Source organism: Pinus tabuliformis, chromosome 8, assembly GCF_031772625.1.
Source record: "Pinus tabuliformis cultivar Carrire ecotype Pingquan chromosome 8, CPIR1, whole genome shotgun sequence".
NCBI classification, from domain to species: domain Eukaryota; kingdom Viridiplantae; phylum Streptophyta; class Pinopsida; order Pinales; family Pinaceae; genus Pinus; species Pinus tabuliformis.
Genome location: NC_142294.1, coordinates 479,641,351 through 479,665,868, shown reverse-complemented (window position 1 = coordinate 479,665,868; position 24,518 = coordinate 479,641,351). Strand labels below are relative to the sequence as shown.

The window sequence follows — 24,518 nt, the reverse complement described above, 5'->3', positions numbered from 1 at the left end:
TCAAAAGGTCGAAGAGACCCAAAAAAAAAAAAAAAAAATCATCCAGAAAAGACTTTCCTAGCCAAAGTTATGGCTCATTGAAGATTTCCTCCAGTTTGCCCTAGAATCACTCCAGCGAACTGTAGTTAGAGTCCAGATAGGGCTGCCAATTTTGGCGCTCCGCCAATTCCGCCGCTAACTAACCGCCAGTTATCCGTTTGTCATAACTGTGCATGTGAACGGGATTTCGGGCTCGGCGATTTGTCGTTGGATTTCGTGCCAGAGGTTTCGGTTAACTCCGCTTTATTATACCATGTGAACACGTCCCACACATTAAACGGAAGACCGTTGGAATCACGGTGGAGACTTGGGGTTAAGGACATATGTGATGGGGGCTGGCCCCGTTTAGGCTTCGTCCAAATGTAATACAACCTTTTAATATTGTTAACTCCACCACCATATCAAATTTGAAGCTGTTGGTGCATTGGTAAAGTGTTGTAATGCTGTTTCAGTGGTCGTGGGTTTGATTCACAACCCGGCCAAAATTTTAAACATATGCGCCCATTACGATGACGTCACCAGCATGCCATTCGTTTCCTCAAACAGTATTTTATTTTAATTTTTTTTTGAAAATTCAAAATTTAAATGTTATTGGGCAATTCGTTTTTTTGGCATAATTTCTTCATACGGCGACCGTTTTCCAAACCGTTCGCGGCGCCGGAATCAGGAAGACGAGCTCTATCCAGTCGTTCAGGGTCAAACCAGTTCTAAGCACTTTCATTTTTGACCATTTTACGACACTTGGCACTGAGCACCTGATCAGTGAAGACGACCAAGAACATACTCATATAGGCACATAATAGCAATCAATAGGGTTGCAGAGATGCCAATATCTCTGAGTCTCTAGAGCAAGGCCTCCCTCAAAATAGAATCAAGAGCTTTCCGGAAATTTACAAAGATATGGAAAATTTTGAGACCCAAGATCATGAGAGACTAAAAAAAACTCAAAAAGTTATAAAAGAGCATAAATACAAAGCTCAAAAGGTTCCATTTTTTTTTGTAAAAATAAACTTTTTGTACGAATGTAAAAGACTTAAACTTTTATACAACGTTATTTTACACCTCTGGGTACAATGACTAGTTATTAAATTATCTTATAATTTTAGTGTGTGAATTTTTTTTTTACAGAAATATCATCCACGTTGTCATGATCATAACATCAAATCCATATAACACTTTCGAAACAACGCCCAACGTGCTAAATGTATCCTCTATACACTTTTCTACGCCCGATGGAAACATCCATCTCCTTTTTCCATGCCACCCCATAGGATTCCAACCCTCATAAAACCCTAAACCTCATCTCAAATGAAACCCTAAATCCTCGCAGCACAGTGCTCACTTTTGGTCTTCGAAAACGTTTTGCCCTCCGAAACCATCTACGACGATATTCATCCAGACATCCAGTCCAGCGGGCTCCTCCAGGTAGTTATTTCTCTGTTTCTGCTTTTAATTTCAGCAAGGGTACATTTTAATCTGCGATTTCACTGTTGCAAAGATAATGTCTATTCATCGAATATTGAAACGTTTGATAATGAAGGAAGTCCCCCTAGTATCCACTCATGTATCGATCCCAATTTTGCTGTTTCGTCCTGTTGAAATTCATGCAAATCCCCACATAAAAATCGCCAAATTCTGCACGGAAACAGCAACCCCATCCCCAGCTCCACCAGATGGGGGCGTTGTCACAGATTTTTTCATCAACAAATGCGGTATGTCAGAGAAAGATGTTTCAAATGTCCTTAAACTTCACAAGGGCTTGCTTAATAAACCAAGCCAGGATTTGGAAGAAGGTTTGGAGTTGTTAAGTGAAAGTGGTTTGACCACCCCTGCTCACATTCGAAGGGTGGTTCTTGGCAACCCTGGGATTTTCTTATATAAATCCAAAAGGGACTTAAAGTCTAGGCTCAGCTATCTAAGGTCTGTCATCAACAAAGAGGATATCTGCAGGCTTCTTTCTACCAATTCAATGATTCTTAATCTGAGTGAGGATAAGCTTGAATCTGCGGTTTCAGTCTTGCAAAGATTGGGTATTGAGGGCGATGCATTATCAAAGTTATTGGCAAGGCAACCCCGTCTCCTCACGGTTACGGAGGAAAAAGTTATGGAGTCATTTAAAGTGGTGGAAGGTCTGGGTGTTGAGAGGGGATCCAAGATATTTGGGCACGCTTTGCGTGCTTTACTAGGAATGGGGAAAGAAAAGATAGATCGAAAACGGCAGATTTTGAGCAGTTTAGGTTTCTCCGAAAAACAAATTTACAAGCTCTCATGTTCGATGCCGGGGATTTTGGGACTTTCAGAGGAAAAACTGAAACGGAATGTAGACTTTCTTGTCAAATCACTGGGACTTCCATTGGATGATATTGTTAGATGTTCCAGTCTGGTGACATATAGCTTGGAGAAGAGGATAATTCCTCGGTATAGAGTAATGGAGGCCTTGAAGTCCATGCAACTGTTGAAGAGAGAGAGGATTTCTCCAAAAATTGTTAATTACACAGACAAAAAGTTCTTGGAAAAGTATATTAATGGGAATCCCGAATACTCCTCCGTTCTGCGGGATATTTACTATGGAGAAAAAGCTGTGAAAGCTAATCGTTGACAAGGAGACTTGCAGTGAGTGTTTTTCAGTCAAAAGGATTCAGCGAAAGTTGTGAGCAGCTTCAATCAATATGAAGTTCAATCGTTGTGAGCAGCTTCAATCCATATGAGATTTCATTACTGCCTTTATTTGTAGTCTTTTGTGGATTCCTTGGCATAAAAGAAGGGTGCTTGTAGCAGGGGCCAGCTAACAGTTCTGAGAAACAGATTTTAGAACCGGAGCGATTCACAGCATTGCTTTTAACTGAAGGTGCAACTCACCTCCTTCGTTACCTCAGCATGAGAAAGGCAAATGGCCAATATTGATTTGTAACCAACACACCCCATACATTATTGTGTTGCCATCTTGTACTTTACAGAGTTCAGCGTGCGTCTGAGCACATACGTGTCTCACAGCAAATACCTCATCTTTGCAAACCATAAACAGAGTTAGCCTCTTATTTGAATGGATGTTATTAATGGCTTTAAATGAGGAGTTTAACTCTTATATAATAGCAGATTGCATTTACCGATATATGCATTTTCGATGCAGAACAGTATTTTTGTTTTAATTTCTTAGCAATTTCTGTATTTTTCTACACATTTTCTGTTAGTATTATATGTTTTTATAGCAAAATATGAAGTCGTTATCGATTATATTGGAACCCTAGTCAAGTATTCAAATGACACAATCATTTTAGGGTTATGCCTTCTTGGGCGATCTTAGTCCCTTGCAATCCTACAAGTTTTTTTAATGAACCATTGTATATAGAATTTTAAATAATACTTCTGCAAATTTGCCTATCCTTGTCCTTGTTGTCAAACATGGTTTGGATGGATTATGGATTGTAACCTGGAGTATAATGCATTTTCATTTGAGTTTTAGTCACAACACTTTTTGTTCTGTTGTGAATTCTTTGTCATAATGTTTTTATTAAAAAATTGTTATAAAATCAGTTTATCTGAAATGGGTTTGGAAAAATATTGATTTGTAGAAATGTCATGATTCTTCCATGTCTTGTTCTTTATAATGGAGAACATTGGCATTCGGTGAGCGGTGGTTGGATAGTAGGTCCATGATTTTGAGATATAATTGGATTATCCAGTCTGAATGTCCCTTGGGAATTATGTTTGACTATTTATCAACCACTCATGGATGAGTCAAACTTGCAAATGACAAGTAAACTCACAAGTTACTAAGTAATGAGTCCAACTCATGGGCTCATTGGTGCTATAGATATAAATGACAAAAGGAGAAAAGAAAAAAACCTCATTTTTAGTGAACTTGTTAATTGTAATGAACTTTTAATTCAAACTTTGGCTTTATAAAAAAACAAATAAAGATTGCAGTGAACCTTGTTAATTGTATTGAACATTTATTTCGAACTTTCACTTTATAAAAAAACAAATAAAGATTGCAGTGAACTTTGTTAATTGATTTGAACTTTTAATTCAAGCTTTGACTTTATAAAAAAACAATTAAAGATTGCCCAAACTTATGACTTTAAAATAAATAAATAGGGATTATTCAAACTTTAAATGTAAATCTTTGCTAGATATTAAACCTTTAAAAAAAATTATTGAAAAATTGTAGAATCATCCAAGATGAATTAATGCCATATTATATGTCAAAAGTAAGTGTGTGTGTGTGTGTGTATATATATATAACTAGATTTTAGATACTCGATTCACCTAATAAATTCTTGATTAGCGTATTAAGAGCATGAAGATAAATTTAATGACATGCATCTTTAAAAAAATGTAACTACCCTTGTGTAGACAATTTGGGAATAAGGAGGGAGCCAAAAAATTTAAGTGCTAATGCACTCGAGGTCCTATTATAGTCTAAACTAGTTTTATTTAGTAATATGTGTGGAACAACCATAAAATAATCATATCAACAACATTTTATAAATTTTAATTAGTTCCACAAACAAGAATACAAATATCATCTCATCATCAAAGAACAACATGCATGTCACATGCATATGCACTCACCCACATATATTACACACAAGCAGTGTACATACTATCCAAAATAATGCATAAAATTCATTAGTTTCCAAGCCACATATAAGACAAGTCATCAAGTCAATGAAGGACAAACAACCAAATTATATAGAAAATAAATCCATACAAAATGGGGCATCACATACTCCCTTTCTTTGAGAAACTTAAACTTTATTTTGAAATTATTATGCAAATACATGAAGCTTGTACTATGTCAAATTTTATTCTAAATAATTACATTTTGGTGTCATTTATATCATGTTAAATATCATAAAGAATTGACCATTTCACTACTTTAGTTTCTTTCAAAATTCATGTATTTCTATAAAATTATAAGCATAATCTCATATTAGCACCCGTTATACAAGCCCTAGGTGATAACAAATTAATGCATTATTTCATATAATCCATTCCAAATGATTGTTTCAAGTATTTATTGCTTGTTTCAAATATCATTATTAAGCATATCTTAAGTGGTTGCCATGTTGTATGAGGGAAGTCTTGGCTAACATTTGAATTACTTAAAGCTAGTATTTGGTTTCACCTCAAATCTATGTATTATTCGTTATTCATGTTCATTTATGGTAATTTTCATGGGTATCTTCTTTTAATCGGTTTTATTCAATGGTGTCACACACAACCATCATAATTGTAAACAAAACTTTGCATAGATGTGTGCTCACCATCATCTTATCATATGCAGTGATTGCTAGCTCATCAATTATTACAACGATCATCATCTCATTTATTTGGCAACCACAAAGCTTACAAAGCTTCAAAAGGTCATAGGTCAATTCCATATGTAATATTAATTGTTATACATGTGATCATACAAATAATATTACTTAACAAAAAGGAATGGGTTCAATGATGACAATTTGTGTAATTAATTTAGTGACAACTATTATTCAACCAACTTGTAGAGCATTTAAAGAATAAGATAATTTTCAACGACATTTGAGTAAAACAAGATTTCTCATTACTTTTTTTAGCAACTATCTTGATTAAGGGATTCTTTCTATTTCATAAAAGATTCAATGTCAATAAGTTCAACATGATTGCCAAGCTTACAACTCTCACAAATAAGACTTGCACCAATGTTTGGTAAATAACTTGTGCATATAAGAATAAAGATCTACCCAAACAAGGTTAAACAAAGGTAGCAATCCATATAACTATGATCTTGTCAAACATGGTTGACTTCTTGTCAGACATGGTTGATTTAAAATCCAACCTCTTAATGAATATGGAGGTATTAAAACACTATGAAAGTTTCCTTACTTCACAAGTGAGATAATCCTATTACACATTGCAAGAACAATTTGGAATCTTTAATCTGATACTTATCATTAATGTCAACAAGATTTTGAACAACAGTGCACATGTGAACAAAATATTGAAGTTATTGAGTTAAAATTTTACTCTCAATACCATCACTAGATATCACAACCATCCATTATGTAGGTACAAAGTCTGACCACAAGTTCACAACCATGACTTAAAAGATAATCTCACTTCTTTACCTCGTAGATAGTTCTTTACCATCCTTTTTTTCAATATCATTTTATTTTGTATGAGGAATACACATGTTTTGGTTTTTAAGATGCTACTCACACAAGGCTCAGAGCCCTTATAAGAAATACTCTTTATGAGCTCAACAAGTTTCATGCAAAATTTGAACGCAAGTAGGGAGAATAACACATTTCTCCTAACTACCCAAGCTAAACCCAATTGACCACATGTAACCATCATTACATAAAGGAGAAAGCACTGATTCAACCATAACTACATTCAACAACGTGAAAAAGAATGCAATAGTTGTGATCTTCAAACTAATTATTGACTCATTAGTCTCAAGAGTTTACACTCTTCCCATTTGATTCATGAATCTGCATTACTACACCTATCCTTTAAGCTTAATGCAAGGATCAGTAAACCCCATAAATCTAAAATTTTAAAAGTATCGTTACAAAATATGGGCATTCAATATCGAGATCCTTTCAAGAGACGAAAGTTTTTCTTAAATATTTGTATTGCATAGACCATCAATATAAGTGGGAAGGAATGGAGGAAGGTTTTAGTCACTCCCATAAAGTCGACCATTGGTAAGAAAAGGGGGAGTCACTAACAAACTCCTTGTGGAGTCTTCTTTGCTTTTCATTTCATTTCATTTGATATTAAATCCATGGAATGCATTTAATTTCATTTCATGAGTTGTGATTGGAGATAGAAAATCTCTATATAACATCACAACAGTGCAAACAAATCTATAAGCAAAGCTCACTCACTTTGCTACACTTGCTTCATAATTGTGAGTGAGAATTCCTTTGTTTGTCTTGTTGATTACATAGAGTTGTGACTCTAGAAATATAAATGGCTCTAAAGTTAACTGCAAAAGTGTTGGTCAATGTCATTAAGGGTATGGTAGTGGTGGTGGGTGGTGTGTTTGATAATTGATTAGTGGTAGGATGGAATATAAATTGGAGGAATGCAAATGTTGATTCTCCATAAAATTTATCTCATCTGTCCTCCACATAAGCAACTATCATTCTCCATGGCTTATTATATTATTAATTATTCCAAGCTCCACATATGGGAGGTATAATTATAACTGGCATCCATTCTCGTTCCCTTTTCTTGTACATTTTAAAGTAGTATTGCTTGTGTTTCCTTTACATAAATGAAAATGATTATTAAATTTATCTAACTAATTGAATAAATGAAATCTCTACCTTATGGGGTTTGTGCTAGTCTAGTTTGAAGAATACAAGAAGCTCATATACCCAAATGTTGGCATCCAAGTGTATGACATCATCAATCACCTCTTTGATCTAGTAGATAACCATTTTTATGTTGTGGTGGACTACTTATGTGAGAAGACATGGGCCCACACTCCACAATACAATATTGGTTACTACCAACAATGCACAAAGAAGGTGCAATACCTTCTATGTCATAGTTAAGAAGGACTCACTTCCAAGTGAAATAGGGCTTGAGCTAGAGGTGTATATAGACTATACAATGTTCCCTCACGAACCCCAATCATCCTTTCTTCATTGATACTGGAGCCCTTATCCTAAACCAAACCTTGCCATTAACAAAAGCGACTTTATTACCCTTATCCTCTAGACAAGAAATAGAAAGTATATTTTTCTTCAAACCTAGAACATATAAGATGTTGTTGAGGTGAATGTTTCCACTTGGTTCAAGCTCCAATGATATATACCAATGCCTTTCACTGGATAGCATTTTTTGTCTCCAAGTTCGATAGAGTGAGATGAATTTCCTTTGATAAGGTTTGAATTTGATTGTATCCTCCCGTCATGCGCCTGGAGGCACCACTATCACTAACCCATACATTTTCATCTTTGAAGGTGCCGAATAGAGTAGAGAACACGTTTCCTTCTACTTCTTTCTTTACTAGCTTGGGGATGATCTTCAATATGTAGTTCTTGATGGAGATAACGAGATTTCCAAGAAAACTGAAAGCCTTCTTCATGATTCTTGACATTGTGCAAGCTAACTTGTGATCTTTAGTCTCCTTGTTGCACCTTAGCTCTGATACCATGTTGGAAGATATGGAGACTTAGTAATTATAACTTATTTTTCTTCACATGATAATTACTTGTGATGTGAGATGTTCTTCTATTACTTCTTTGATTATGTTCATCAAGCAATCATAAAAAACAAGAAGATCACAAAGAGACATAGTACACCAGAAATAGGCTCCAAGATAGGGCAAGACCCTTCCAAGGGGAAAACCTGGAAAATACTTCTCTTCTTCTTTATAATATGCTTACAAAAGAGACTCCAAAGATCCAAAGACCCAAGCCAACAAACCCTACAAGATCCAAGTCATCCTCCAACAAGATTTGCTTCAAAACAACTTCTAGAACTTCGATACATCAACCCAACTACTAAAACTTCGGCCTTGCAATTTCAGCCTCCGGCAACTGGCCCATAATTTCGTCCTCTTGAAGTTGGCAGCTTCACAAACCCTAGTGAGACAAAGAGAAATATAACCCTTGACAAACTTCAATTTTTGTTCTTCATCCTCCAGCGACTCTTCACTATTGCAAATCAAACTTGTGTGAGATGTGTGTCCAAATGAGGTCAAGCTCCCCTCTATTTATAGCCTTTCTTGAGGGTCAAATTTCCCTCCCTTAGGGTGACTTGTCTTTGCTCTTAGGCCTACTTGATATTGGGTTTATCCATGGATTTTACATGATAAAATAAATATTTTTCTTTATTACAATGAGTCCAAATGGGGCTATGACACACGAACAATATTATTCTTTATCCTAGAAATACCTAGAAGACCTAAAAAGCATGAAGAACATGCTTTTGACTCAAACTAGAGTATGAAATCCATAATCCAAAATAAAATATAATCTCTTTCTTTTATTTTTCTTTCTTTATAAATAATATACAGTGTCATGATTACAATTACATCATAATGAAGACCAACTCTAGTTACAATTTTCAACACTCCCTCTTAATTAGGGAGGTATTCATGGTACAAGGAATCTCAATATTGAAGCATTCCCATAAGAAGAGTTAGATTGATAAGCGATCTTTTGTCAAGCATCTTTTATATCATAACCAACATTGTTGCTAAAGGTATTAACTGGACAAGCTCATCTTTAACTATGAGCATTATGATGGGAGGCTTTATGTGAGCTGCCACACTACCTCTCAAGGTACACACCCCATCTAGAAGTCTACAAGGTATGTTATTTTAGGACTATCCTTATCTTGGACTCCCAAACCTGGATCCTCAAATAGTATCTGTCCTCTTCGAATACTCTTATCTTGGATTCCCTACCTCATCCTTAAAGAGCATAGGTCACCAACTTCTTTCTATGGATTTTTTAATCCATAAGAAGTTTCAATCTAGATGTTTATTCAATCCTCCAGACTCCGTTTTTTCTTTATGGCCTTCACTAAGACTTATGGTTTTTATTCCTAGTCTAGTGCCTGACCCATAAATACAAGAACTATCTAATATCAGTCCCTCTCAACCACAAAAGAGATATCCACCAAACCAAGCTTACCTCTCAGGTACTCAAGCTTCTTGTTTGGTAATGCTTTAGTCAATATGTCAACTACTTGCTCATTTGTAGGTAGATAGTGCAGCTCCATGACCCTATCTCACACCAATCCTCTGATGTAGTGGTACTCGTTATTTATATCCTTTGTCTTAGCATGAAATACCTGGTCTTTTTTCAACTTTATGCAACTTTGATTATCACAATGTATCCATGTAGGGATGAGCAATCCTTCAAACAACTCTGATAACAACTTCTTGAGCCAAACTGATTCACTGTAGACTTCACTTGTAGCAACATATTCAGCTTCAGCACTGCTCAAAGCAACTGTATCCCACTTTCTGCTCATCCATGAAACCATGGAAGGTCCAAGGCTGAAGCATCCTCCTGTTGTGCTCCTTCCATCTGTCTCACTGCCACACCAATTTGAATTTGTATATCCCATGAGTTGGATTTCATTCCCAGTGTACTTGAGGTGGTGATGGATGGTTCCAAAAAAGTATCTTAAGATATGCTTAGTTGCAATCCAATGATCATGCTTTGGCTCCATCTGAAACTAACTGAGGGAATTTACTGCAAAACAAATGCTGGCCTGGTATTCACCAGATACATGAAGGACCCAACCAATTTCCTGTAGCAAGTAGGATCTACTAGACTAGACTCTAAATGCTTCAACCTTTTGCAATTTTTAACCATAGGAGCCATCATAAGTTCGTAATCCATCATGTTGATCCTCTGAAGCCTCTTGATCACATATTTATGTTGACCCAGGACATATCTCTCTCGGTTTTTTCCATAGTTATATTCCCAAGTAATAATGCATAATTCCAAGATCCTTCATATAAAAGTCAACTCCTAACTACCTCTTGCATTCTTGAATTAGTCGATCTACAACTATAACTAGTAGATCATCCACATATCAGATTATAATAATTAGTTCTTTCCGGACCACCTTGATTTATAGATTTTGATCTGCATAACTCTTGGTAAAAACAAGTCTCAAGAGGTATGCATCCATTCTTGCATACTATGCTCTCGGTGCTTGCTTCAAGCTATATAGAGCCTTCTTCAACCTACAGACATGAGTTTCCCTCTGATTTATTTCAAATCTTTGAGGCTGCTGAATATAGACTTCTTCATCAATGGTCACATTCAGGAAATTTTGTCTTGACATCCATTTGGAATGATCCATCCCATAGAAGCAACCAACGAAAAAAGTGATCTTATTGTCGTATACCTAGTTGTGGGAGCAAATGTTTCTTCATAATTAATCCCTTATTTCTGTGAGAAACTCCTTTCTACAAACCTTGCTTTATATTTATCGATGCTCCCATCTGCAACATGCTTTATTTTATAAATAAATTTTGAAGTGACTATCAATTTGTCACTCGGCCTAGGGACAATCTCCCATACATCATCCTTCATTATTGGCTAGTATTCTTCCTCCATTGCATTCTTCCATTCTTGATGCTTAGCAGCATCCTCATAGGAGGAAGGTTTTTCCTCAAATAGCTTTGTCATGTATGCGACATATCTAGAATACCTATTTGTTCTCTTACTTTCCCTAGATGTCCCGGATGTTGTATGTACTTCTGCCTCTTGAGTAGTAGTTTTCAACCAAATATGTTGTTTCTGATTTTCTGGAACAATTGTTGTATAGGCTCACAAGGGCCTTCAACATTTTCTTGAGTTGGTCCTGGTTCTTGACCATCATTGTCCCTAGAGATATCTTCAAAGATAGGAACTTCTTCATTAGAGTCAATTGGTACATCCTTCAATTTCTTGTAAGCTATGTTTTCATCTAAGATGACATCTCTACTTGCCACGATTCTATAGGTTTTAGTTGAAGCACTTGTTGGAAATAATACTGAGAGGGGGGGTGAATCAGTATTGTCAGATCAATAATTTAATTTTCAAAACTGATTTGTATATGCTACTTCAACTTAGTGAACTAGCGTGTATACGCTACTGTACTTAATGCAACTAGCGTATATGCAGAAATCTTCTAATTTATCCAAATTATCATACATTGAACTTTAACCAATATATCAGGAATTCATTAGATAGTGCAGTAAAAGCAGAATAAAGTATCACACACAAGCAACACACATGAACACTAAGATATAAGGTGGAAACCCAATGTGGGTGAAAACCACCTGTTGCTTTCGTCTATGTCCTCTTTCAATAATGAGAAAATTCAGTTTACAATTTTTGTACTGGTGCAGTCTTATACCAGTACGCAGGCTTCTACCTGCAGGAGGTTACAACTTTCTCTTGTTCTCGAGCTTCTATTGGAAGGGAGTTACAAACCCCTAGCTCTTGTACTAGCTGATATGTTTACTAGTACGTAGGTGCCAGCCTACAAAAGGCTACCACCTTCTCTTTTCTTCCAGGGACCACGTTTCATAAATTTTCAAACTGGATCCATCAACAACATCATTAAACCATCAAATACATCTGCATCAACCAATCACCTTTTGAACCATCCACAACTGAATCAATCATTCACTTAGACAACCCATCAATCTGATTATTCAGAGTACTGTCACCAGACTACAATATCCAAAACCCAAACCAGAACCCAAAACTCTGCAACAACAAACATCAGCAGCTAAAACATATTTTATAAGATATATGCTACTTCCATGTGTCGAACCTGCATGTACACGCGCTTTTCTCAAAGCCAACCAGTGTATACACCTGCAAATATAAATCCTGAGTTCTGTTGCTATTCCAGACTTTAGTTATACCCAGATCATATCATTTACATAATAATATCTGCATCAGTATTCATATCTAGAAAATACATGAGCTTCAACACAAAATATATTTCATTTTACACCTTAAGATCCTGATTCATCATTAGATATGATTCCTCATCATTAGCTAAGGTTCATCCTTGGTTCAGATCCCGCTATACACCATAACCCAATAACTTGCATACTAGATCTCACACTTCATCAGATATTCGATACTTGCACACTTTGGCCTAATGATCTTCTCCTCCTTTTATAGTTTGTAGGCCTTTTTCAATACCATGGACCAAGACCACTTAGGACCAATACCTTGGACCAAATACCTAGGGCCAATACCTTGGACTCAATACTTAGACCAATACCATGGATCAAAATACCATGGACCAAATACCTCGGACCAAAAACTTAATTTTCCAAGGTATACGCGCTTTTCCTTTTGTGAAAGTGCGTGTGTACATATAAGCGACTTGTATATAGTGAACCCGCATGTATATGTGGCTTGGCCAATGGTGAACCTGTGTATACCTCTCCTTCTTCATTCTGTGAAGTCTGATCTGTAACTTTGTGTTGTTAACCTGCTATACTATGATCTGTCATCTGAGTGAGTTGGCATCAAGGACAACACCTGTGTCATAATGCCAACAATCTCCCCCTTTGGACTTGATGGTGACACCAAGTCACTCTTCACTCTTCCCATTTATCATCAAGGGCAAAGGGTCATGCTCCCCCTGAGTACATGCTGAATTCTCTGATATGCTGAAGTGTGTTGATTGAGCTCCTATGATTGAGTCCATGCTCCCCCTGAGCACAAGCAAGGTCTGCAAAAAGATAACATGACTCTATACATACATCACCAATGACCTTCCTATCACCAAAGACTCATACATACATCCATCTCCCAATCAAATGGGGATATACCAAATTTGACTCATCCACCCAACCAAGTGGGGATATACCAATTGTTTATACAAGAAACATTACATCATCCGTCCCATGCATAGTGGGGTTACAAATTAGGTCTTTTCATGACCTTTACATTAAATGATATACATGACATATATAATAGAGACCAAATATCTTAAACAAGACCATGATAGTCATCAATGGCATCTGTCAATCAGCATCCAGACCAACAACCATGTTCTCCCCCTAAACCTATTCCACCTGAATCAAAAACAACTATGTGAATCTGTGCCAAGATCTTCTAAGATAATGCCAACATATTTCCACATGTCATCATCATATTGTAACCATCATCAAGAAGAGCAGATAATTCACTAAACCATATAAGACCCCTTTCTCCTAAGTCTGGCCCACTGCTTTTCTTCAAACCAACATATACATGACTGTACCCACAGAAACTAGCGTATGTACGCGACTACGCTTCATGCAACTCGCATATACCAACCTTTCTTAAAAAAATGGATTTTAACAGCAGGATGATGCAACAACTACTCCCAGCTACTATTTGAGATATTCAAATGTCTCTCTAGGCAGTGGTTTAGTGAATATATCAACAACTTGTTCTTTGGAGGGAACATACTCCAATTTGACCTTTTATTCAAGCACTCATTCACGTAGAAAATGATATTTGATGGGTATGTGCTTGGTCTTAGAGTGCATGACTGGATTCTTTGAAATAATGATGGCACTTGTATTATCACATAGAATGGAGATGGGTGTAGTACATGTGATATGAATGTCTTGCAATGTTTACTTCATCCAAAGTAGTTGTGTGTAGTAAGATACAATAGCCACGTATTATGCTTCAGCTGTAGATAATGCAATTGAACTTTGTTTCTTGATGAACCAAGACACTAACCTGGAACCCATATAGAATGCACCATCACTAGTGCTTTTTTTGTCATCAACACTTCCTACCCAATCTACATCTGTATATGCATGAAGTGTAAGATCTGTATCTCTAGGATACCATAAACCAAAGTTCTGTGTTCCTTGAAGATATTTGAAAATCCTTTTGACTGCATGAAGGTGTGATTCCTTTGGATTTGCTTGAAATCTTCCAACTATTCCCACTGCATGCATGCTGTCAAGTCAGGTACCTGTTAGATAAAAACAGACTGCCAATCATGGATCTGTAAGTTGGTTGATGTACTACCGCTGAGTCATATTTTGAGCTAAGATTGCATCCTATTACCATTGGGGTACATACTAGTTTAGAATCTTCCATGCTGTACTTTTTCAGGATCTGTTTGAGATATTTGGTTTGTGAGAGAAAAATGCCTTCTTTATTTATTTTTTAACTTGTAGACCAAGAAAATGGGTGAGCTCACTAAGCAAGGACATTTCAAATTCTTGTTGCATTACTGAAGCAAATTTCTGACTCATGGATTCTTCATTGCTACCAAAAATGATATCATCAACATAAACATCAACTATTAGCAATTTACCAGTGTCAATCTTTGTATCTGATGACCCCTTGAAAAACCCTGTTGGTGGAGATATTTGTCAAGATGGTAATACCAAGCCCTTGGAGCCTGTTTTATACCATAGAGAGCCTTTCTAAGTTTGCATACAAGTTTTGCATCATTTCCAAGAATGAATCCTTCTGGTTGCTCAATATAGACTTCTTCTTCTAAGTCTCCATTAAGAAAAGCAAATTTTACATCCATTTGGTATACTTTGAATTCCTGAAAACTAGAAAGAGAAAGAAACATTCTTATGGCTTCAAGTCTAGCAACAGGTGCAAAAGTTTCTTCAAAATCTATACCTTTTTGTTGAGCATATCCTTTACAAACAAGTCTAGCCTTTTTTCTAATAACTTCTTCATTTTCATTCAGCTTGTTTTTGAATATCCATTTAGTTCCTATAATATTCTTATCATGAGGTCTAGGAACTAATTCCCAAGTATTATTCTTTTCAATTTGCTCAAGTTCTTCATTCATTGCCTTGACCCCACATTCATCTTTGCATGCTTCATTTATATTTTTAGGTTTGGTGGAAGATAGTAATGCTAGATAGCTTGAAGCTTCTGTAATAGTTCTTGTCTGCACACTTGCCTCTTTCTGCCCTAAAATTTGAGTTTCTGGATCATTTTTGTGAACATCCCTAGATGGAGTCTTTTCTTCTACCATTATCTCTTCTTCTAGTGCTTCATTGGTTTCTTCTTCAGAATTAGTGTGATTTGATGTGGGAAGATAATCCTCATATTCTTCATAATCTTCGGTTTTTATCTGTTTTGGATTTTTTCATGCTTCCTTAACCACAAGATCAATACTTTCAATAATTTTCTCAAGTCTTTTATTATAACATTTATATCCTTTACTTCGGGAAGAGTAACCAAGAAGAATACCTTCATCTTCTCTGGGTTCAAGCTTACCAAGTTTTTCATTAGTCCTTTTGATGTAACATTTGCTTCCAAAAACTTTGAAGTATTTTACAGTAGGAGTCTTACCATACCAAAGTTCATATGGAGTTTGAGTGTTGTTTACCCGAATATTTGCCTGGTTGAGAATAGTGACGGTGGTGAATGCAGATTCACCCCAGAAGTTTGCAGGAGTTCCAGATTCATCTAGCATAGCTAGAGCCATTTGTTGAACAGTTCTATTCATCCTTTCTACCACTCCATTTTGTTAAGGAGTCCTTGCGATGGAGGATTGCCTTTTTATTCCATGTTGTTCACAAAAGTCAAAGAATTCATCCAAGGTAAATTCCCCTCCTCAATCAGATCAGAGGCATTTGATTTTGTGATCTGATTCATTTTCAACCAAAGCTTTGAAGGCTTTGAATTTTTCAAATGCTTCATCTTTATGCTTTAGAAGACCTATCCAACACATTATGGAAAAATCATCAATGAACAATATAAAGTATTCTTCTCCACGAGGTGACTTTTTCCTTGATGGTCCACATAAATCAGTATGAACAAGTTCAAGAGGCTTACTAGCTGATCCTTCCTTTTCAGGGAAGTGCAATCTGGTTTGCTTACCGAATTAACACGATTTGCATATTGTATTTTTAGGAATGCTGATATCAGGAAGATCACAAACAACCTAGAATCTTCATGCTTTTCTTATTTGAGAAAAGCTTAGATGCCCCAATCTTCTATGCCATAGCCAGTGTTCATCATTTTGCTTAGATAGCACTGTTGTTGTCCTCCCTTGAGTATGTATAAGTTGTTTGGAGTTATTGTACCTTTGATCATGGATTCTCCTGTATCAAGCTCACGAAAAACACATCTGTTTGATCGAAATACTACTTCATTTCCTTGATCACACATTTGACTAACACCGAACAGGTTATTATTTAGACCATCAACATACATAACATTCCCAACTTTAACCTTTTCTTTTAAGAAGACAGAGCCTTTACATTTTATGACAACAGGAGTGTTGTTTCCAAATGAAACACTCTTTTCCTTTTCTAAGGCATTATATGAGTGAAGTTTTTATTTGTCACCTGTCATATGTTTTGAACATCCACTGTCAATGTACCACAAATTTTCTTGTCCTTCTACATACAAGGCTATGCCACATCTTTTTGTTTACGGTTCTTTCTTTTTCCATATTTTGGGTGTTAATGGAGTTTGCTCCTTCTGAGATATTTCTTGAAATTTACTCCTGCATTCAAATTATTCATGGCCAAAGTTGTTACAGATTGAGCATTCTATTTCATTTTCAAGAAGAGAAAAGTTATTATAGGAACTTTTCTTGATCCCTGTCACATTCCTTTGATTTCGTGCTTCTCTAGTCATGATGGTTTTGTAAGCAACACATTGAGCATCTTTGTGTCCAAAATTATGACATGAGAAACATTGACCATTAAAGAAATTTCTACGATTATTGAATCTACTAACCTGGTGATTGTAGTTTCTATTGATATTCATTTTTGAAGCAAATTGAGTATGATTTACCTGAGGTTGGTTGTGGCTTCTGTTCATCCTTTAAGTAAATTGAGCCTGATTTACTTGCTGATCTACTTTATACCTTTGTTGACGATTGTCAAACTGTTCAATGCTCTTTGCCGCACCAAGATAGCTTTTAGTGGAGGTTGACGACTTCTGTGCTTGAGATGCTTCTTCAGTATATCCAAGACCTGTCTTTATCAGAGGAGAATGCTACACTTTGATAATTTCATTTAAGGTTTCTGATCCTTTAGCAAATCTAAGATTGAGGGCTTTTGTTTTCTCAAGATCCTTTCTTAGACCCACAATTTCACATTCTAGTTTTTCATTGTATTTTTCTCTTTCAGCAAGTTGGTATGTCAAGGTATCTATAATCATATTCTTTTCTTCTAAACAGATTTTGAGTTTAGATATTTCTTCATAGAGGTCATCTTCATCTAAAGCATCAAGAAAATCATCATCTTCATAAGCCATCAGAAGTCTATAGTCATTACTATTTTCATCTTCATCACTATTTGATAAACCATCACTATCTTCATGAGTATAGTAGCTCTGTTTACTTACACTTTGTTTTCTATTCCATTTTGCAGATTCCTTCCCTTTATCATATTTATCTTTATGAGGACATTTGGCAACATAATGATCGACTCTACCATAGGCAAAACATTTGAAAGGTAGTTTACCTCTGAATCTTCCGAAACCCTATTGAAGCTTCTTGACAAAGTTTACTTCCTCTTCTTCTTCTGAAAGATGTCCTGATTCATTGAGTTCTTCTTTTCCTTTTGCTAAAGCTTTAAATGTGGCTTCTCTCATATCTCATGGACCTCCTTTTCTCATCTCAAAATCAATTAAGATTTCGTGTAGCTGTGTCATAGTAATAGTCTATAGATCTTGCTTTTCTTCTATGGCAGATACTTTTGATTCAAACTTAGCAGACAAGGATCTTAAAACATTTTCAACTAAGGTAACTTCCTTTATCTCTTCACCCAGATTCTTCATGCAATTAACAATCTCATCTATACATAAGAAGTAACTAGCTATACTTTCATCATTGTGCATCTTGAGAGTTTCATATTGAATTCTGAGAGTTTGTAGTTTAGCACGTTTTACCTGAGAGTCTCCTTCATAGATTAGAAGGATTTTGTCCCATATTTCTTTGGAAGATTTGAGTTGCATAACTTTTACAAACTCTGATTGTGACAGACTTCCCAATAATGTATTGACAACCTTGGCATTGGTTTCATATTGCTTTTTACCTGCCGTATCTTTATGAATTGCTAATGGAAATGTATATCCTCCTTCCATGATTTCCCAGACATCTGTTCCAAGTGATTGAAGATAGGCTGTGGTTCTTACCTTCCAATAAAAAAGGTTGCTCCCATCAAAGATTTGCGGTTTGATGGATCCCCTGTTTTCTTGATTACTCATGATGATGGATCTTCCTTCAAGCTATCAAGCTTCTTTTGAAGGAGCTACTGTGATACCAATTGTTGGAAATAATACTGAGAGGGGGGGGGGTGAATTAGTATTGTTAGATCAATAATATAATTTTCAAAACTGATTTGTATACGCTACTTCATCTTAGTGAACTAGCGTGTATACACTACTGTACTTAATTCAACCAGCGTATATGCAGAGATATTTTGATTTACCCAAATTATCATACATTGAACTTTAACCAGTATATCAGGAAATCATTAGATAGTGCAGTAAAAGCAGAATAAAGTATCACACACAAGAAACACACATGAACACCAAGATATAAGGTGGAAACCCGATGTGGGTGAAAACCACTTGCTGCTGTCATCTTTGTCTTCTTTTAATACTAAGAAAATTCAGTTTACAATTTTTGTACTGGTGCAGTCTTATACCAGTACGCAGGCTTCTACCTGCAGAAGGCTACAACCTTCTCTCGTTCTCGAGCTTCTACTGGAAGGGAGCTACAACCCCTTAGATCTTGTACTAGCTGATATGTTTACTAGTACATAGGTGCCGGCCTACAGAAGGCTACAACCTTCTCTTTTCTTCCAGGGACCATGTTTCATAAATTTTAAAACTGGATCCATAAACAACATCATTCAACCATCAAATACATCTACATAAACCAATCACCTTTTGAACCATCCACACCATAATCAATCATTCACTTAGATAACCCATCAATCTAATTATTTAGAGTACTGTCACTAGACTACAGTATCCAAAACCCAAACTAGAACCCAGAACTCTGTGACAACAAACAACAACAACTAAAACATATTTTATAAGGTATACGCTACTTCCATGTGTCAAACCTACGTGTACACGTGCTTTTCTCAAAGCCAACTAGCGTATAAATTTGCAAATATAAATTTAGAGTTCTGCTGCTATTCCAGGCTTTAGTTATACCCAGATCATATCATTTACAGAATAATATATGCGTCAGTATTCAGATCTAGAATATACATGAGCTTCAACACAAAAGATAGTTCATTTTACACCTTAAGATCCTGATTCATCATTAGATCTGATTCCTCATCATCATCTAAGGTTCATCCTTGGTTCAAATCCAGCTATGCACCATAACCCAATAACCTGCATACTAGATCTCACGCTTCATCAAATATTCGATACTTGCACACTTTGGCCTAATGATCTTCTCCTCCTTTTATAGTTTTTAGGCCTTTCTCAATACCATGGACCAAAACCACTTAGGACCAATATCTTGGACCAAATACCTAGGGTCAATACCTTAGACCTGATACCTTGGACCAATACCATGGATCAAAATACCATGGACCAAATACTTCAGACCAAAAACTTAGCTTTCCAAGGTATACATGCTTTTCCTTTTGTGAAAGTGCGTGTGTATGTATACGTGACTTGTATACAGTGAACCCACGTGTATATGTGGCTTGGCCAATGGTGAACCTGTATATACCTCTCTTTCTTCATTCTGTGAAGTCTGATCTATAACTCTGTGTTGTTAACCTTCTTTACTGTGATCTGTCATCTGAGTGAGTTGTCATCAAGGACAACACCTGTGTCATAATGCCAATAGCACTATACCCCATGAAGATTCCCCTTAAATTGGAAGGATCTAGCTTCTTTCTTTTATCCCTGGGTACATGAATGTACACATGACACCCAAATGTACGAAGATGATCCACACGTGGCTTTTTTCTTGTAAATGCTTCATCTAGTGTCATGTTATTGAGCACCCTGTGAGGACTTCAAATTTGCAAGTAAACAACCGTCATACATTCCTCTCCCCATAGGAACTGAGGGATATCTTGAGAATGTAGCATGGCTTAGACACATTATTCAATAGTACGATTCTTCCTTTCTGCCACTCCATCGTATTTAGGATTATAGGGAATAATGAGCTGCCTCATGATTCGTACCTCCTTGTAGAAAGCTATTAATTCTTTGGAGGTGTATTGTCCACCATTATCTGACCTTAGAATTTTGATCTTCTCCTACGTTAGGTTTTCCACTTCATTCTTGAAATTCAGAAACTTTTCAAATACCTCGTCCTTGTTCTAATTGAGAAGGTATAACCAAGTCTTCCTTGAATAATCATCAATAAAGGTTAGATATTACTAATTCCCACCAAGAGACTTAACTGCCATAGGTCCACATACATCTGAGTGTAAGAGATCCAAAATTTTAGTAGATCTAGTTTCACTATTTGCAAATGATTTCTTTACATTCTTGCATTGAGAACATCCATTACAGGTTCCTTCATGGTCTTCCTTTATTTCGGGGATGTCATTGACCATTTGAATCATAGATGGAAAAATATTATAATGAAGGTGTCCATACCTTCTATGCCATAGTTTGGAAGGACTCACTTCCAAGTGAACTAGGGCTTTAGCTAGAGGTGTATATAGTCTATACAATGTTCCCTCACAAACCCAAATCATCCTTGCTTCATTGATACTAGAGCCCTTATCCCAAACCAAAACCTTTCTATCAACAAAAGAAACTCTATTACCCTTTCCTCTAGATAAGAAATAGAAAGTATATTTTTCTTCAAACTTGGAACATATAAGATGTTGAGGTGAATGTTTCCACCTGATTCGAGCTCCAATGATGTATACCCAATGCCTTATTGTATAGCATTTATTGTGTCCAAGTTCGATAGAGTGAGATGAGTTTCCTTTTGACAAGGTCTGAAGTTGATTTTATTCTCCTGTCATGTGTCTGGAGGCACCACTGTTGATAACCCATGCATTTTCATCTATGAAGGCACCCGATAAAGTGACAAACATATTTCCTTCTACTTCTTACTTTATTAGCTTGGGGATGATCTTCAATATGTAGTTCTTGATGGAGATAGCAAGTTTTCCAAGAAACTTGAAACCATTCTTCATGATTCTTGACATTGTGCCAACTAACTTGTGATCTTGAGTCTCCTTCTTGCACATTAGCTCTAGTACCATGTTGGAAGGTATGGAGACTTGATAATTCTAACTTACTTTCCTTAACTTGATAATTAATTGTGATGTTAGATGTTCTTCTATTACTTTTTTGATTATGTTCATCAAACAATCATCAAAAATAAGATGATCACAAAGAGACAAAGTAAACCATAAATAGGCTCCTAGCCAGGGAAAAACCCCTCCAAGGGGAAAACCTGGAAAATTCTTCTCTTCTTCTTTAGAAATTCTTACAAACGAGACTTCCAAGATCCAAAGACCCAAGTTAGCTCCTAGAAATAATTGCTTCAGAACAACTTCTAGAACTTCGATACTACAACTTCGGCCCCAACAACAGAATTTGGCCTCCAGCAACTGTCGTAGAATTTCATCTTCTTGAAGCTGACAACTTCACAAACCCTGTAGAAATTTTGAATAATATGACACTTATTCAACAGAGATTATCCCGATTATACACTATTGCGGAAAACATGCATAATACATAACCTCCTCTACATTGATCATCAATTTACAGAAGCAGAAACAATAACATGCGCACATAGAAGCATCAATCACACATATCAAAACAATATTTTCCCGGGGAAAGCATATCGCTAAGAACCCCAAATATCTATATATTATATTGATTGAGAACATGTAACAAACATAGTACAATACTCCTCACAAGTACTCAGTACTATCTCCACCTATTACACACAATACAACTCAGATCTGATCTCCAAATCTCCTCCGCTGCTTTGCCTGCCTCCACTGCACAATCCTGCAAGAGAATGAATGAGAATGGCTGATCCAAACTCCTATTTACCTTGTGAAAATCACCCACACTGTAAATCACGTGATCACAAGCTATATTTCACTTGGTATTGGCCCACACTATGCAGAGATCATTGGCATAACTCAATCCCATGCATGTGCACAATCTCATGCACAACTGATAGCAATCTCAACTTCTAACACCTATCTCCACTGAACTGTACATGCACTGAGTTAACTGATGTATTCTTCAGTTGCATTATGAGTTAATAATTAGTGAATTAATTAATAACTAATTCACACAACTCATCACTTAGTCTATTGATTAGTTAGACTAAATACAACTAGTTCAACTAAGTCAAATTGAACACAACTCCATTAACTTAGTGAAGGCGACTCCTTTCCACTAAGCTCCATCATCTTGTTGCATTCTCAACAAGCATTTCTTGTTGCACACTTTTCAACAAACCCTAGCGAGGTAAAGAGAAAGATAACCCTTGACAAACTTCGATTTCTACTCCTCTTCTTAATCCTCCAACTACTCTTTTCACCTTCTCTATTGCAGATATAACTCATGTGAGATGTGTGTCCAAATGAGGTTGAGCTCCCCTTTATTTATAGCCTTTCTTGAGGGTCGATTTGCCATCCCTTAGGCTAACTTGTCATTTCTGTTTGACCAACTTGGTAGTAGGTTTATCCATGGATTTTACATGATAAAATAAATATTTTTCTTCACTACAATGAGTCCAAATGGGACTATGGCACATGACCAATATTATTCTTTATCCTAGAAAAACCTAGAAAGTCCTAGAAGACCTAAAAAGCATGAAGAACATGCTTTTGACTCAAACTAGAGTATGAAACCCATAATCCAAAATAAAATATAATTTCTCTTTCTTTATAAATAATATACAATGTCATGAATACAATTACATCGTAATGAAGATCAACCCTAGTTACAATTTTCAACAACCCCTCCCATGTAATTTTCAGAGTTGGACTAACTAAGCATATTCTTCATCAAGGTGTATAATCACATTAGATTGGTCTATAATATTAGATTGGCCATGCTCTGGTGCCACATGAAAAAAGTGGATTTTGACAAATTGAAAGTCGTCCATACTACACTGTTGTAAGTATTTTCATCTTGCCCCGAATCAGATTAAATATTGTTTCATTATGATACATGTATTGTCCTTGATGGAAACTCACTCAGATGAAAGATCATAGTATAGCAGGTAAACAACAAAGAATTACAGATTAGTCTTCACAGAATGAAGAAGGAGATGTATACGCAGGTTCACAATTGACCAAGCTGCGTATACATGTAGGTTCATTGTATACAAGTTGCATATATGTACACACGCACTTTATCAGAAGGAAAAGCACATATACCTTGGAAAACTAAGTTTCTGGTCCGAGGTATTTGGTCCATGGTATTTTGATCCATGGTATTGGTCAAAGGTATCTAGTCCGAGGTATTTATCCTAGGTATTTGGTCCAAGGTATTGTCCTAAGTGGTTTTGTTCCATGGTATTGAGAAAGGCCTACAAACTATAAAAGGAGGAGAAGATCATTAGGCCACAGTGTGTAAGTATCGAATATCTGATGAAGTGTGAGATCTAGTATGCGGGTTATTGGGTTATGGTGCATTATTGGATTTGAACAAGGATGAACCTTAGCTGATGATGAGGGATCAGATCTAATAATGGATCAGGATATTAAGGCGTAAAATGAACTATCTTTTTTTGCTAAAGCAAGCGCTGATCCTTCTATTTCCTTAAATCAAAAGAAAAATTACAAATTCGTACATCAACCCGAAACTTTACAAGAGGAGAAGCTGACAAGGAAGGCTATCAGTCCCCACCCACTAGGTAAACTCCATACAGATACATTCCCTGAGGCCGACACCTAAACAAAAACAACTCCAATCGTGAGAAACTCACACCCTGCGAAAGAGGGAGAGGACGCACCAAAAAGGCATGCCAAATAGCACCCCTTGGGCCCACAAAACTAAGCCATCATTCTCGACCGTTGATCCTAGCTGCTGGAT

General features: G+C 36.3%; 1 protein-coding gene across 1 annotated transcript; it reads left to right on the top strand.

The window, feature by feature from the left end:
* Positions 1-1,285: 1,285 nt before the first annotated feature.
* Positions 1,286-3,151, top strand: LOC149236155 (transcription termination factor MTERF8, chloroplastic-like). Its single transcript, XM_089461524.1, has one exon. It carries the CDS (start codon positions 1,541-1,543, stop codon positions 2,636-2,638), a length of 1,098 nt encoding a protein of 365 aa, XP_089317650.1. The 5' UTR covers positions 1,286-1,540; the 3' UTR covers positions 2,639-3,151.
* Positions 3,152-24,518: the final 21,367 nt, after the last annotated feature.